The 14,369-nt window shown below is 45.7% G+C and overlaps 3 protein-coding genes across 3 annotated transcripts; 1 reads left to right on the top strand and 2 right to left on the bottom strand.

Annotated features, from left to right (window-relative positions):
- Positions 1-410: 410 nt before the first annotated feature.
- F4822DRAFT_387079 (NCA2-domain-containing protein) lies at positions 411-3,434 on the bottom strand. The gene is made up of 2 exons (XM_051456772.1): positions 2,698-3,434; positions 411-2,640 (listed from the first exon to the last, which is right to left on the bottom strand). Exons 1-2 carry the CDS (start codon positions 2,712-2,714, stop codon positions 693-695), a joined length of 1,965 nt encoding a protein of 654 aa, XP_051319878.1. The 5' UTR covers positions 2,715-3,434; the 3' UTR covers positions 411-692.
- A 430-nt stretch (positions 3,435-3,864) lies between these two features.
- Positions 3,865-4,935, top strand: F4822DRAFT_424571 (methylsterol monooxygenase; the record flags this gene model as incomplete). The annotated part of the gene is made up of 3 exons (XM_051460174.1): positions 3,865-3,875; positions 3,964-4,072; positions 4,138-4,935. 3 exons carry the CDS (start codon positions 3,865-3,867, stop codon positions 4,933-4,935), a joined length of 918 nt encoding a protein of 305 aa, XP_051319877.1.
- A 413-nt stretch (positions 4,936-5,348) lies between these two features.
- F4822DRAFT_36901 (transcriptional coactivator/pterin dehydratase) lies at positions 5,349-7,623 on the bottom strand. The gene is made up of 4 exons (XM_051456244.1): positions 7,573-7,623; positions 6,892-7,487; positions 6,139-6,201; positions 5,349-5,873 (listed from the first exon to the last, which is right to left on the bottom strand). Exons 2-4 carry the CDS (start codon positions 7,231-7,233, stop codon positions 5,664-5,666), a joined length of 615 nt encoding a protein of 204 aa, XP_051319876.1. The 5' UTR covers positions 7,234-7,487; positions 7,573-7,623; the 3' UTR covers positions 5,349-5,663.
- Between the last annotated feature and the right edge of the window lie 6,746 nt (positions 7,624-14,369).

The following is a 14,369-nucleotide window of genomic DNA, read 5'->3' as shown; positions in this document are numbered from 1 at the left end:
AACCTTGTGATACCTCACTCAGGCACATGAATACATACATATATAGTTAAGTTTCTGCACCAGGCACATCTAAACTTTATATTTCTTCAGGAAGTTCAATGCACCATGAAGGAAGGATGGATTTAATGATATCTACCTACACCCTAGTCATTTTCGCATAGATGTCTTACGTAAGTTGGTGGAACCTTGAATGGGTACAAATACCGATGGAACGGTCCCAGTTTACTATACACGTACCTACATTATGTACACATACGTACATGTAGTACTCACCATGTACACACCAGCTTGTATCTGCTTCCGGAGCTGCCTCATTGAGACATACAGAAAAGGGGTATGTCAGGATTGCTTTTCTAAAGTTGCATGGTGTAATTCGAATTAGGCACTTCTTTTTAGACCGGATTTTGCGATGCTGCCTTAAGAAAATGCATGTGAGTACTGGTACTACCTAGGTAGCTAACAAGTTTATTTGACAACGTCAGGGGCTGCTTATGTATATGTATGTATGGCAATCGCTAAGCTGACAAAGAGGCTTCGCGTAGGAGCCATCTCAACTTAAACGACACTAAAACTCCGTCTTTGAGAGACATACACGTAATGCCCACTAATCTGATATGTCGTGCTACATGTACCCAGTTCAGTAGTTCCGGCTCGGACGAACTCTTCCCAGTAAATCGGTAAAACCCATCTGACTACCTTAACCACTTGGAATATGCCCAGTGTATCCTGCTCAGAGCCCGCGATTGGGACTGGATGCCTTTGAAATTAGCAAGGTCATCCAAATCCTCCAAGAAGTCCTTCTCAATGTCGGCCGGGAGGAGGTTATGTGCGAGACGTCGAAGAACATGCACCTCGCATACAATGAGACCATGGTCTTTGTAAGGCAAAAGGGTGTTTGATGGCGATCTTGCTTCAGTCAAGATACGGTCAATGTTTCGGAGAACTCGGACGCATTTGCCAGATTTTCGGGTTTCACGGAAACTTCTTCTGCCTCCCAATGCGCCACGAAGGTATTGGAACACACTGACCGATACAAGAATTCCGGGCGTCAGTCCTACGAAGCCAAAGACGAGCTCCTGACTCTTTAGAAGAGAGTCAATGCCGCTCATAGCAACTTCTATGTCGACCTTCGTCTTCTGGACTTGGATGAGCAGCGTTCGGACCAAATCGCCTCGGACAGTACCCTTTAATGGACTACGCAGGTCTTTCTCATAGGCACGGAGGATTGGTGTCACATCCCCTTCTCGAACCTTAGCTCTGATTTCTGCGACCTGGGATTCCGATACCGATGGAGCGCCAGTCGCAGCATTTGGTTTGTCGAGGGCAAAGTCGACCACCATACGTTCTAAACTCTCGCGATCCGCATTGAGACTATCCCGACTCATGATAGCAATTTCGCTATTGGAATCGTGACGGATAGTGCCGATGACTTTTCGAACGGGGTCGACAACCCAGTTAAACCAAAAGTCTCGTACAGTTACGCCGAAATCTCTAATCCAATCTAAGATTTCCTGCTTTCGGTTGACGAATATTCGAAGAATGGTTGTGGATGAGAGGAGGAGTGCTGTAGCGGGGAGCCAATATCTCACGAGTCTTGACGGTCGTCCATTTTCTGCTACTAGTCTGTCGGCTGTCCGTACGTGTTCTGGCAGATGAGTTCCGAGCAATTCCTGGAGCCTTCTTGCTATCAATGCCGCCCTATCAGATTCATTCTCTCCATTCAAATTCGACAACTCGGGATCCTCCTCAACGCCAGTAAAGACTCTATCTTCAAAATCGCTGATACCAACATCCAATGTCAAGGCATCTTTTAGGACCATGTCCATTAAACAGATACTTTTCTCCACGACGCCTTTCCATTCTTGTTCGTCCGACACCATGATATCGCTCTTGCCGTCCTCGTTCCCATTGCCACCAAAGTCAAGGGCCTCGTCGATTAAGACGCCGAGACCGCTGGAAGTTATTTCCCTAAGTTTCTTCAGTTTGGCTTGCTTTCCGCGCGCTTCTGATCGACATATGGCTACTGGCGACATAATCTTTCGTTGGATGTTGATGAGTGATCTTTCTCGTATAGTCTCTCTCACGATCCTATAAAATCGACCCCATCGTTGGGTAATACCGGCTTGGATCGACTCAGCATTTGCCGAAGCGCTGCTGGTTGTATACTGTTGAAATCTGGACTTGCTATCCACGTACACTTCTTTAGACCATGCCCACAACCGAACAGGGGATGTTTGCACCATGTACAGGCTGCTGTAAGTTGGTGACGATAATACATCGTCCCAATACCAAATATGGTCACTTAATGGGATAATTCGATCTAGCAATGTATCTAAAACGATACCGTATGTTTGAACGGTAGCTTTGCTAACCAATCTCCACTCGAGTTCTGCCTCGTAATGGCTGGCCGAGGTGTACTCGCCATTATCCGGTAACAGTTTTGATTGGGAGAGAAGAGACTGAATTTGGGATGCTGAGAGAACATTCTGTGACCCCGAGGTTGCTGACAACGCCTTAATGACCCTTAACAAATCCTTCACGCGGGGACTATTGAAATCTATGGGGGCTTGCGTGGTGTCATAACCGGTCAACTGAATAAATGGGATGCGGTCTAGTTGTGCGTCCAACCGCAGTACTTGACTAAACAACGACTAAGCTATTTTATCGATATTAATATGAGGTGGTTTGTAAACTTACTCAGCGACTAGGGACATTGTCGCCTGATTAAGCTTAGACAGGTATGTAAACTTGCGGTTTTCCAAAAAGGGAGGGAATATTATATGGGTCGATGCTCGGAGGTACGTTCGGACATAACTGATGATTTCTCTACTTCATGTCATGGCGGGGTTGTTCAAAACCCAAGAGATAGGATGCCTGTAGAATAGGTAGGTACCCAAAAGGAAGGCTTCCACGATGAGGACCGGGGTTTGAAGGTTGATGCTTAGTTGACCAATAGGATGAGGAACATTAGTTTCTGGAACTTGCCGCCTAGCAGAAAACGAAAGGCTATGCACAATGAGACGATATGGAATTGCGATATTCCGAGGCGTGGGATACTGTGGAATATTTCCACGGGTCGAACGTTGGTCAGTCGATTATTTTGCTGTAAGTTTGTCCCTTGTCGGATGAGGTCATTAAAACGTGTGTAGGAAAAAAAAAAAAAAATAAATCAATCAAATTCAAGCTGTGTTTACAAGCTATGAGCTACGATTGGTCTAAACTAAATGGGGTAAGGTTACACTATCGATAGAAGAACAGGTTCTCGTAGGTTGAGTTAGGTAAGAACTGACGAACGATGGGTTGATCGGGTAGAGCAGCTTCCGGGTCAGGTGACATGATTGGAGGGAATGCCGGTGTTGCCGTGGATTACCCGATAAAGTTATCTGATGTAAGTTCTTGCATTTCTGCAGCCACATTGCGCAGGTCTGGATCACCATACAATTTCGAATACGAATACGACAGCCACTCACAGCCCTCGTATCGCGCTTTCCCCCTTCTTTGTACCCACGCCGCATCGAAGCGGGAACGGGAAGAGCTAATTCCAGTGGGATCATAGTGGCAGCATCGAAACTAAGATTGGTCGTACGTCTAGTAATTTAGCAGGGGCAGCAGGGGCCCTTACTAGGTGAATCCCCTAAAATTTCAGAAAAATCTCCAATCTCTCCTTATCGTCTTCCACCGCCCTACCGCTCTCTTATTCTCCTGAGCTACAAACAAATATCCGTCCTTTTCTCGATTCTTTCCTTCATTCTTTTTTAGTGCCAGTACAGCTTCTTCACCTTTTCCCCTCGGCACACCAGGACGGTTCTAGACTACGGAATAGAGGTTTACTAGTCGACATTAATATTCTTTCTTTAATTCGTTATGGCTACGATGTAAGTTGGCGCCCATTACTCTACTCTCCGTTACACTACGCGCCTATGCGAATTTATTCAATTGAATACTAATACCTTACTTTCGCAGAAATGCCACCGTCGCGGGCGCGTTCACCCACCCGGACACGTATATGGGCGTATTCGAGGAGGTCACCAAGTACAATGTTCAGCTCAACGTCGTGGAACGCCTATGGGCTGTTAGTCTCCCCCTAAACATTGGATCGCAAGGTACGATCAGGTAACTTACTCAGTATATCTCTAGGCTTGGTATCTGTGGATGCAGAACGACACGTTAGCGACGGGAATCATGAGCTTCATGATGCACGAAATCATCTACTTCGGCCGATGTATCCCCTACATGGTCCTCGACCGCATCCCCTACTTCAACCGATTCAAGATCCAAAACCAGAAGATTCCTACATGGAAGGAGCAATGGGAATGCGCATGCTTGGTGCTTCTCAGCCACGTTACCGTCGAGTTGCCCCAGATCTGGCTCTTCCACCCGATCGCCACTTACTTCGGTATGGACTATGGTGTCCCCTTCCCGACAATCCAGAGCATGGCTCTCCAAATCGCGGTTTTCTTCGTTATGGAGGATACATGGCACTACTGGTTCCACAGAGCCCTTCACTACGGTCCTCTGTACAAGATGATCCACAAACTTCACCACACCTACTCCGCGCCCTTCGGCCTTGCCGCTGAGTACGCTTCCCCGATAGAAACCATGCTTCTCGCGCTTGGTACCGTTGGTAGCCCCATCCTATGGGCTTCCATCACTGGCGAACTACACCTTTTCACCATGTACATGTGGATTGTCGGCCGTCTATTCCAGGCCATCGACTCTCACAGCGGATACGACTTCCCGTGGAGCTTGCGACATGTACTACCCTTCTGGGCCGGTGCTCACCACCACGACGTCCACCACGAGAAGTTCATCGGAAACTACTCCTCCAGCTTCACCTGGTGGGACTGGATGCTCGACACCGAGTCCGGTCCCGAGGCCGCCAAGCGCCGCCGCGAGAGGAAGCTCAAGAACCTCAAGGCCAAGAAGGCCGAGTAAAGAAATCATTGACCTCGCATTAAAATATGGACTGGGGCATTGGGCGGGTCGGTCGGTGATATTCCGCTAGTCTTCAGGGCATTTGCATAGAAAGGCGAAATGAGAAATTGTGCGTACAACAGTAATGTACCAGCACGACAGCTAGAGAACGACATCTTACGATTTGCGTCAATCGTTGAATTCTATAGACTTGGGGCTGGCCAACTTTAATACACCTTGTAATTCTGACGAAGAAAAGAGAAATCGAAATTACCATAGATTAATATCAAGCTCAGCGTCCTTCATTGGAGCCAAAGCAAAATCAACAACACTGACCAAGACTTATGTAGCGCTTGTAAATGTGATCGTCTTCGTATAACCGGGGTTTCAATTTGCATTTCTTTGCTTATCTCGTAAACGACCAGGGCGCTTCGGTCTGAAATGGCTCCAAGAAAGAGTGGCCAATCGTAATAGAATGCTTAAAACATGATCTGCGTGGAATGTTGTCTCAAATTATTGAGAAGCAAGGGCCTTTTGTACCGAAACTCCTGGCGGACTAGAAGATAGCAAAGTAGTCCGGTGTGCTCATCTAAACCATGTATACCTGTAGGCAGGCTCTCCGCCTGAACGGACCGACCTGCAGCTTGATCACAGCGGCCTATGTGAACAGATTCAGATCGGCCGGGGGATCTGAAAGGTACTTTCGGCATGGCATGGATGACTAGCGCCGCACGATCTTCCTGCATTCTTCACTTTTTCGGAGTGCAACAATCGCCAGCGCTGCTTACTGCGCGATCAGCCACCTGTTTCAGGCCGCAAGCATCGGCGCCCGCAGGCTCCTCGATAATCTCGCCGAAGTCCCTGGCAAGACCGTCGCAGATTGCGGCCAACTCGACGTCTTTAGCGGACAGGCCTTTCGGGTTATGCGTTGTCCACCGGATATACGTTGTATTATAAACCTGCGCGGGGATGACGAATCAAATGAGTCAGCAAAATCGTATATCATCCAGCCAACGAAATGTCGCGGTTCGTGTGTCCATCTAGTAATGATCAAGGGGTTTTCGTATCAACTCCGCGTGCCAGCAACGTCTCTCCGCCTTTTTGGTATAATAAAAGCGGCGATTCACGGCAGAGGCTGACATGGAAATCTTGTGGGCTTGCACGTGTGCGAGATATGATTTTCGTTGTGAAGAAATGAAGGGGTACGATGGGGGCGAACCTTACGTTGGACCATTCTGGGTGGTGGTTCTTGAGTTTGCATTGCAGTGATACAGCGGTCATAAAGTCCTATCAGAAAAATCGTTAGTGCACGATGATCTTAATATTTTACTTCTAAGAGGGCCTCTTGAGTAATTCGGTGACGCAGTCGTTGGAGATCATGTAGGCTCTTTAAGCGTCAGATGCTACACGGGCTGGACTATCCCGAGCCCCGATGGCACCACTTCATCCAGTAAACGGCTATACGAAAACGCTTCGAGGACCGGGGCCAGCGAATTGGAATTTGTCGGTGTCAGCAAAACAAGGCAATCGTCCTCTCATGACTAGCCATGATATTGCTCGCTTGATCCGGCGCATCCCCAGGTTATGAGCTAAAAGCTGAAGTTCTAATGAAGTACGACACTCTCCGGGATTCTCGTTATAGCTTCCCGTGGTCGACGCCCAGAGGTCGACCGATCAAGCTAATGAGCACCTAATGGTAGCCCAATGTAGCAATGACTTAGAAAGCCTTGTTACCCAGTTGATAATTCAGGCTCAGCCCACCGGCAGTTCTCATTTTCCCCAACCTCTTCATATAACCCCATAAACGATGATGGAGGGTTTAGGTATAGACGTGACGCAGGCACGGCTCCAATGAAGAGGGTCCTCGGGAATGATTGCGGCCAAATAGAGCAAATGCCGTATCTAGACGAATAAAACGGGGGCCCAATGGTACGATACGACAAAGGAGAGAGGCCCGAGAACTCAGAGCTAACTCACCCACGTCTTCGCGAACGTCTTGAACTTGAAATTTCTCTCCAGACCCTCGCCTCCGGGTATTAACGCCCACCGCCCGCCGCGTCCTGCTGACGCCAGCAGAGGTTCCAGGCTCCGTGTCAGGGCCGTCTCGTCAACACCAGCTGAGAATTGAGCGGAGGTAGCCATGACTGCTGAGTTTAAAAATTTTCGCCGTCCCTGATAGCACCCAAATGAGGGTTGGTGAAACACCGCAACGGCCTGCCGAACACAGTGGTGCGTCGTCCCGACGAAATTTCTCGAACCTGTCGCCTTCACGGCGATACTGGCGCAGCGAACCAAAGGGCGCGTATATTGACGGTGCATTAGGCGCAATGTGACTATTATTAGATGGAAGATAAGTTATTTGGTGTAACGGATACAATCAGTAACCTCATAGCAGTGTCGCGTCTATGATGACCAGGTTTGACCATGCGCGGAAGCAAATTGCGAAGTATCCTGGTCTTGTGTAACGAGACACGAAGAAATATAGGATGGAGAGTTTGGGATGACTCCATCAACTCCATATAAAACTTCCCGATTTTGAATGTATTCACGGAAGTCACTTTTAAAAAAGTGGCCTAAGCGCTATTAGCCTACAACCCTAAATCTTTTGTATGTATACTTGGTATACTTGGGGGATAAGCTTATAGATTAATAACTTACATCACACGCAACATTGAAGATATTGTTACTCAAGGTTTATTATCCACATACAATAGTACATTTTCGCTATACTAGGCAATTGAAAGAGTAAATTGTTACTGATGATTTTCTAATCGTTAAGAAATATCCAGGGACACCGTTAAAAAAAAGAGATAAAAGACAAATATCGATGGAGAATAAGCATGAAAAAATATGGACGACAGAGGGAAATATCTAGTCAGAAAATGAAGACCCTCACACGAGTCTGCGACAGTATGTTCTAGATTGTATCAAAATCAAGGCAATTAAACTGCATGGCCCCGATGCTCTGCTACCAACACATAATTAAAAGAAGGAAAATAAATAGGTAGGCAACCATGATGACATTCTGCTTTGGGATATTTAGTAACCAACATCAAAGGGTCGCAGATGATCGTGTGTTTTATAACGCCCGTCTATCGCTCCATCATACCATTTTCGGTAATAATCTAGTCTCTGTATGGGGCCGTCTCCGTCTGCACATTCGTACGATGTCTCCCTCGGTTGTCAGCAACCGACCGTCTTCATGTGTTAGACCGCTACCAATTATTGACAAATATTTTGTCGACGCTATATACTAATTTCTAACAAACCCGACGTTACGTTACCCTTACCTAGTCGTTAATTTCGCTAATATGTCATGTAGCTTATGCCTCCGGCATGTTATGTATGTTATGACCCGGACGCCGCAGATCTTCCCACGTGTTTCTCACCTCCTATTCCGCTGAAGATATGTCAATCCCGCGGAGAACACATACAACCACGTACCGGTGCCATGGTTCAACCCTCCCCGTCCCCGGACTAAAACCTCCATCGTAACAAAGGAGCCAGTTATAATTCATATGTGCGATGTTGGTGATTCTTTGTCAATGCTCCCCCCTTGCTGGGAGTGATATTATCACATATCATCTTCAATTTTGCCTCGCTGACGCCCAGAGACCAGGTACGTCAGTATCTTCATCATCAGGGTTTCAGGATATGGCTGTGTGGGGGGTAACTTTTGGTAGGGATTCTAAGAATCGCGTTCGTCGTCCTCAAAACCCCGTAAGGCTAAGCTCCATTGAATGAATATCTTCCCCTTTCGGATTCTTCAGCAGCTGGGATGCCTTCCCCCACCTCGCTCTTCGGCAGGTTGTTTCCCTTGTCCTGGGTTATATCGGCTCAAGGAAGAAAGTTCTCAATGCCTCTTACTCTTAGCCCTCACCAACGAATTGCCGATGAGGCGCAGAGCTTTGTTGGCGTAAACGATTCGTACGAGAACTGGCTTAGGATGACTATCACTTTCCAGATCTCTAAATAGATCTCATATTGAGCCTTTCGCGATAACTTCCTAACTTGTTGATGTGCTGTGCATCTAGCCAGCCCCCATGGGTTGAAGCTGACTATGCTGAAGATCTATGATGTCTAGATTCACCTCGCTCGACAACTTTCTTGGTTCAGGATACACACCAGTGTAGCTTAAACTTCTCATTGACCTTGTTCATGAGTCTATTGACGTCGTTGCAAGCATGGATCTCTTGATCCTATCCGGGGAAACGACCCTGGAAGGAATAACACGTGAGTCTATTCCCAATGAACGCGTCTTGAAACATGAAACAAATCCTGAAGACGCTCGATGATCGATGGACGGACTATAGCTATCGGCCAATGAAACCCACTGGTTTAAGGGTCTCGTGGTGGAAGTTGTTGTCTAGTCGATGAAAATAGAAGGTCTAGACCTAACAATTAGCGTGTAGATAGATGTTGAGATTTTTAAGTCATTCCGCGAATATTGAAGATAGCACTGCCCATAACTAAATGCGACTATAGTCTCGCGTTCGGGTTAAATATCGAAATAGATATCTATAGCAACATATTGCCCTTCTGATAATTTACCGGGGCTTTATCGTGGGTCGGAACCGATTTCAGCTTGCTATAGATGTTGAGACTTTCCCCGTAACGCCTCCCGAGGTCTTGGCAGCGCCATTATGCTTCTTGTTGAGGGAGCGTAACCTCGACGTATAATTGCGGTTACCTTGGGACTCCATACAGAAGCATTGCCGTAACCAGAATAGAAGGGGGAGAGTTGTATGTACAAATAGCCATAGCTAGTTATCAAGTCACAATGCTACCTAAGTAGATCGTCCCTATACTCTAAAGTAACATGCATAAATTATCAAAGCTTACCGTCTTACGGACTGTCTATTACGCCGTACGGGGGGTGTGTGTCGATCACAACTTCGCAATGGGTATACAACAGGTATACAACAGTACGATCGGAATACATAGTATGTCAGCACCAACGTGCTCATGCCACTTTGAGACTTTTCCGCTCCGCATTCCTAATCGGGCTCACACAGACCGACGAATCGTAGTTCTTCCTTTTATAAGATGACTTGTTCAGCGTCTATTAGTCATTTGGTGTAATTGGCCTGCATAAGTTACATATGTATCATATGTACTTGTACTGTATTGTACTATGGTAGGCACTACATCTGCAACCTAGGCCTAAGCGAGTGGCCCTTCGCGATTAAAGCAGTGTTATCTCCGAAAGGGTCTCAATATTGGACATCATGAAACGGTAGATGCGAGCTGAGGGAGGTCGGTTAACCCATATTATGCTGGATACTTTTTATTGAAATCACTCAACTGCCACGGCAATGGAGGAAGAAATATACGATGCATACAAGCTCCGTGGAATATATATTGTTGATCGTCGCCCCGGGTTGAACCCCGTCTCCGTTTTCCAATGCTAAGTATAGATGTTGGTGCGCTGGTGGTTTAATGCTCAATTTCCCCAGCATTACCGGGCCGAGGACACACGTTTTCTGCATTAAAATGCTACGTAGAATTTGGCCGCTCCGACGAAACGTGAATGTTACTAATCCAATATTGATCGGATGGTCTAGCATACCCGCGATGATGCTAACATGACGTGAAGATCGGGTGTCAAGCTGACTTTTCAATCTCCGACTTAAGCCTATAACTACCCACCTACCTTCTTTAGGTACTCATAATTCAATCTATAACTCTCTCTCCATACGACGTATAAGTTGATGGCGCGTGCGAACATAGCGATAAAACGGTGAAATAGGATATTGACTTATCTTAGCTGACGTTGATGAAACTGAGATGGAAAACTGAGATGGAGAACGGAGCCCTTCCGTCATCAAGTTCCTCTTCCTCCGGCCTTGAACGGTGAGCGGACTTTGTGCGGCGCAGCAATCAAGCAGGAGGCTCTGCATGAACGAGAACGAAGGTATACACTGTAATGTTCAACAAGAACCTAATTTCAGGCATTGCTACCACATACCACCTCATTCTTGGCAAGCAACTCTCAACTCTCTGGTCGAATTTCGCGTCAGGGATCCCCTACAAGGTAGATACCTAGCTGGGTACCCCAAGAAGGATTACACGGGGAGTTACCAATCAGTTGCTTTAACCATCCGCGAAGGAATGGTTACACAAAGCTAGGTTATTTCTTCGTAAGAAGAGGCTTGTCCTGGACTTAATACTCTAGGTTGTAAATACTGATGATCATGTAATACCTTAAGTAAGTACCTCCATGTATGAAAGTCGAAAATGGTTTGGTGCGCAAGATCTGCATCGGGTCCCGTTTCGCTTTTACATATGATTGTCGAGAAATTCGTACCCGAGTACCTGACCAGCCGGGCGATTAATCACCTATCAAGCCGTGGCATTTTCCTGATGACCTGAACAAAACAGGCAAAAAAGGTGGTTGTAACAAAAGGGCCACGGCTTTTCAGGGTCTGGTGGTAGGTGCGGATAGTGGTGGGATGGGATCGACAAGATTACTAAAGAAACAATGTGATATGTACGTATTATGTATTATGTAGGTATATATGTGCGGGTTTATGTAGATGATATGTAGAACCGGCTTTCCGCTTTCCGCCTTTACATAGTACTTACATAGTACGAAAATAAGAGGTTGACTAAACCCGACGCCATCGTGTCTCTGCTTAGCATAGGTTAGCATCGAATAAGAGTAAGCCGTATCCAGTTAAACGACGCGCAATTTAAAACCAGTCCAAGGGAAATCGTCGATTATCGACCGAGGAGAGAGTACCAACAGACACACACAAAAAAAACACCTTGTTGCCGATGACCGTCCGCGGAGTACCTTTGCCAAGACCTTACTAGGGGGAGTTGCGGAATATATTGGAGTGCGAATCAATCTCGATTATTCTGGAGATGATTGGATTGGACGATTCTAAAGTGAGATCCCACATATGTCATCAAAAGAATACCTACTTACATTTACTGTATGAAAGGGGTTTTCCTTGACCTCCAACAAACCCCTTAACAGGAGTAATGCTTGTTGTGTAATGCACTTGTTCGCATTCTTTGCATTCCTCGGTATGCGCGTGAGATATTTTGTAGATGGAAGAAAAAGAATTGAGGGCAACAGATTCAATGTTACCATGTAGATTATTACCTAATGTTCCACTAGAATAGCGTGGAATAACGTATGATTACTTAATTGTGCTACCATCTGAACCCGAACATTACTAATACTATACGATAAGGTATTTTAACCTTCGGGGTTGCAGGAGTCGGATTTTAAAAATCCTGACTAGTTTGCTCGGACTTGGATAATCTCTACCGTTTAATATGGTAGAAAAAAGAAAAAATACTCAACGGCAAGACTGCATCACAGAGACAACCCTGGAAATTCCCTGTATATTCTCATTCTTAAACCGCCTAGGTAAATGAACTCCCGTCGTGTCATCATCCAATCAACAGGGCAATATACGGGGACCCTGCACGTATATCGTACATCTCGGTACTAAGCCGCCAAGGAGGACCGGGGGAGGGTTATTAGTAATGAAACCGTATGCTCGGAGGAGGTCCATCTTTAGTATCTTTAGCCTGTTGTATTACGTAAGTGCGGCTTTGGAACTTTTGCAGTGAATCTTGGTTGAGGGTTAATCAAAAGTTGATGAATCGTTCTATACCGAAAGTGTCCCATGTTGCTATCCATTCTGCGACCTTTCATTTATCCAAATCTGTGTGTAACGTCTTACGTAATAATCCGAGCACGAAAAGGATTCAAGATGCGAAACTTTGATTCTAAGACCTGCTGGACCTGTACCTGCCACCATTATTATTACTAGGCCCGCAAGCAAAAAAAAAAAAAAGAGCAAGAGCAAATGTGTTTAGTCAACATCGAAACTATATCAAACCGATACCCCCTGGCGTATACCTAAGGTACTTTTTTATCAGAGTTGGAGAACCGTATTTATAGCCGAACGTGTTCTAAGATCCGATACTAGGCCACTTTTGCACACAACAACAAAAGAACAAGAAAAAAAAGAAGGCGAAAAAATGCCCGATCTTTATTACTAGTCTTTTCATCACTCAGCTCATCTGTACTACACGCTTCAATTTAGGAATTATACAGTGCGGCAAATTTAAAAATCTACCCGCTCTCGTACATGGAAACAACAGCTTATGTTCTTATGTAGCTTCTATGCAAGCTTGCATAATTCAGATGCACCTACGTAGTATACATGTACATACCGAAAGACATCTGAATTCCCTACGTGCCGCCGGGGACTAGTACTAAGCAAGTAAATGCTACCAATGCGACCTACATCATGTATGTACGGGCGTAAGTGTGGAGTATGCGAAAATTACTCAGAAGGGAAAGGGCAGTCATAGTCGTGTGCGACGGCAGATGAATTAAAAAAAAAGGTACATGAGAAAGTAGATATATTCGGGAAGTACCTTATGTAAGTACCTCTACATGCGTAGTCATCACACAGAATTGAGTTTTGCATACTCTTGTAACACCTTAGGGAAAGGATGTTGCTTCGGCCGACAATGCGGAAACCGAGAAGATATACATATATGTACTCGTGATGGGAGATTCGAGTCGTAGAAGGTATCATTGATCATTGATAGCTGAGTAACTACCTTGCAACATAATAGGCAGGCTGTCCTTTTTTACCTGAGGTTAATCATCTGTTTCGGGTATCATTTTGCAACTTCCCCCATTATTATTGTTATTATTAATTGCATAGTACTACCATTTTACCCTACCTTGGGTACCTTGTCATTGTTACACAAATGACAAACCAACAGTGATTACGAAAAACGAAAAGGAAGTTCCAACCACCTAAATGTTATCATTCCATTGCATCCCAACAGCATGCATTGACCAAATTCTCCCGCCGGCAGTTCACAGCTGCCCTGTTTTGTCCTGTTACGCAAATAACCACCTATACCTTTTTACCATTTTTAAAAATTAATTCATGTATATTATATGTATGTAGTTAGGAAATTGTTCTGTTTGTACCGTACTATTACGTACTGTTTGAGTCAGCTATTGAAGTTAATATTCCCCACATTCCGATTAGGTTTTCCAATTTCCATTTGTCCTTTCAAAATTGGTTACCGACCTACGCTAGCTGCCCCAGTATACATGTACCTAGATATACGTGAATACTTAGGTACATGCTTGGCCTTGGTAGCACACATTTTTAGGGCGAGCACAACTTGGAAGCTAGCTGCATGTGCTGACAAAGCCGCGTTCCGTCTGATCAACCACCCGCGTTTTCATGTTCGGACATTTCGGTCATCCGTCCATTGAACCAACAAGCAACACTGGCCGACTGGGAAGCTCTGAATACCCACCAAACGGCTTCATTCTTTGTTGGCGGCAACGCTGGAGGTTCGACTATTTCCACACTAAGCACTGTGTGGCAATTTTAAAACATATCTAAGCACGCACCAGCCACGGGACCGAGTACCTAACAAGTGCATTGCTCTGCATCTGT

This window comes from Hypoxylon trugodes (genome assembly GCF_022578975.1).
Source record: "Hypoxylon trugodes strain CBS 135444 unplaced genomic scaffold F4822scaffold_1, whole genome shotgun sequence".
In the NCBI taxonomy this organism is placed as follows: Eukaryota; Fungi; Ascomycota; class Sordariomycetes; order Xylariales; family Hypoxylaceae; genus Hypoxylon; species Hypoxylon trugodes.
Note: the sequence above shows the minus strand (reverse complement) of the source record. Positions and strands in the feature narration are given on the sequence as shown.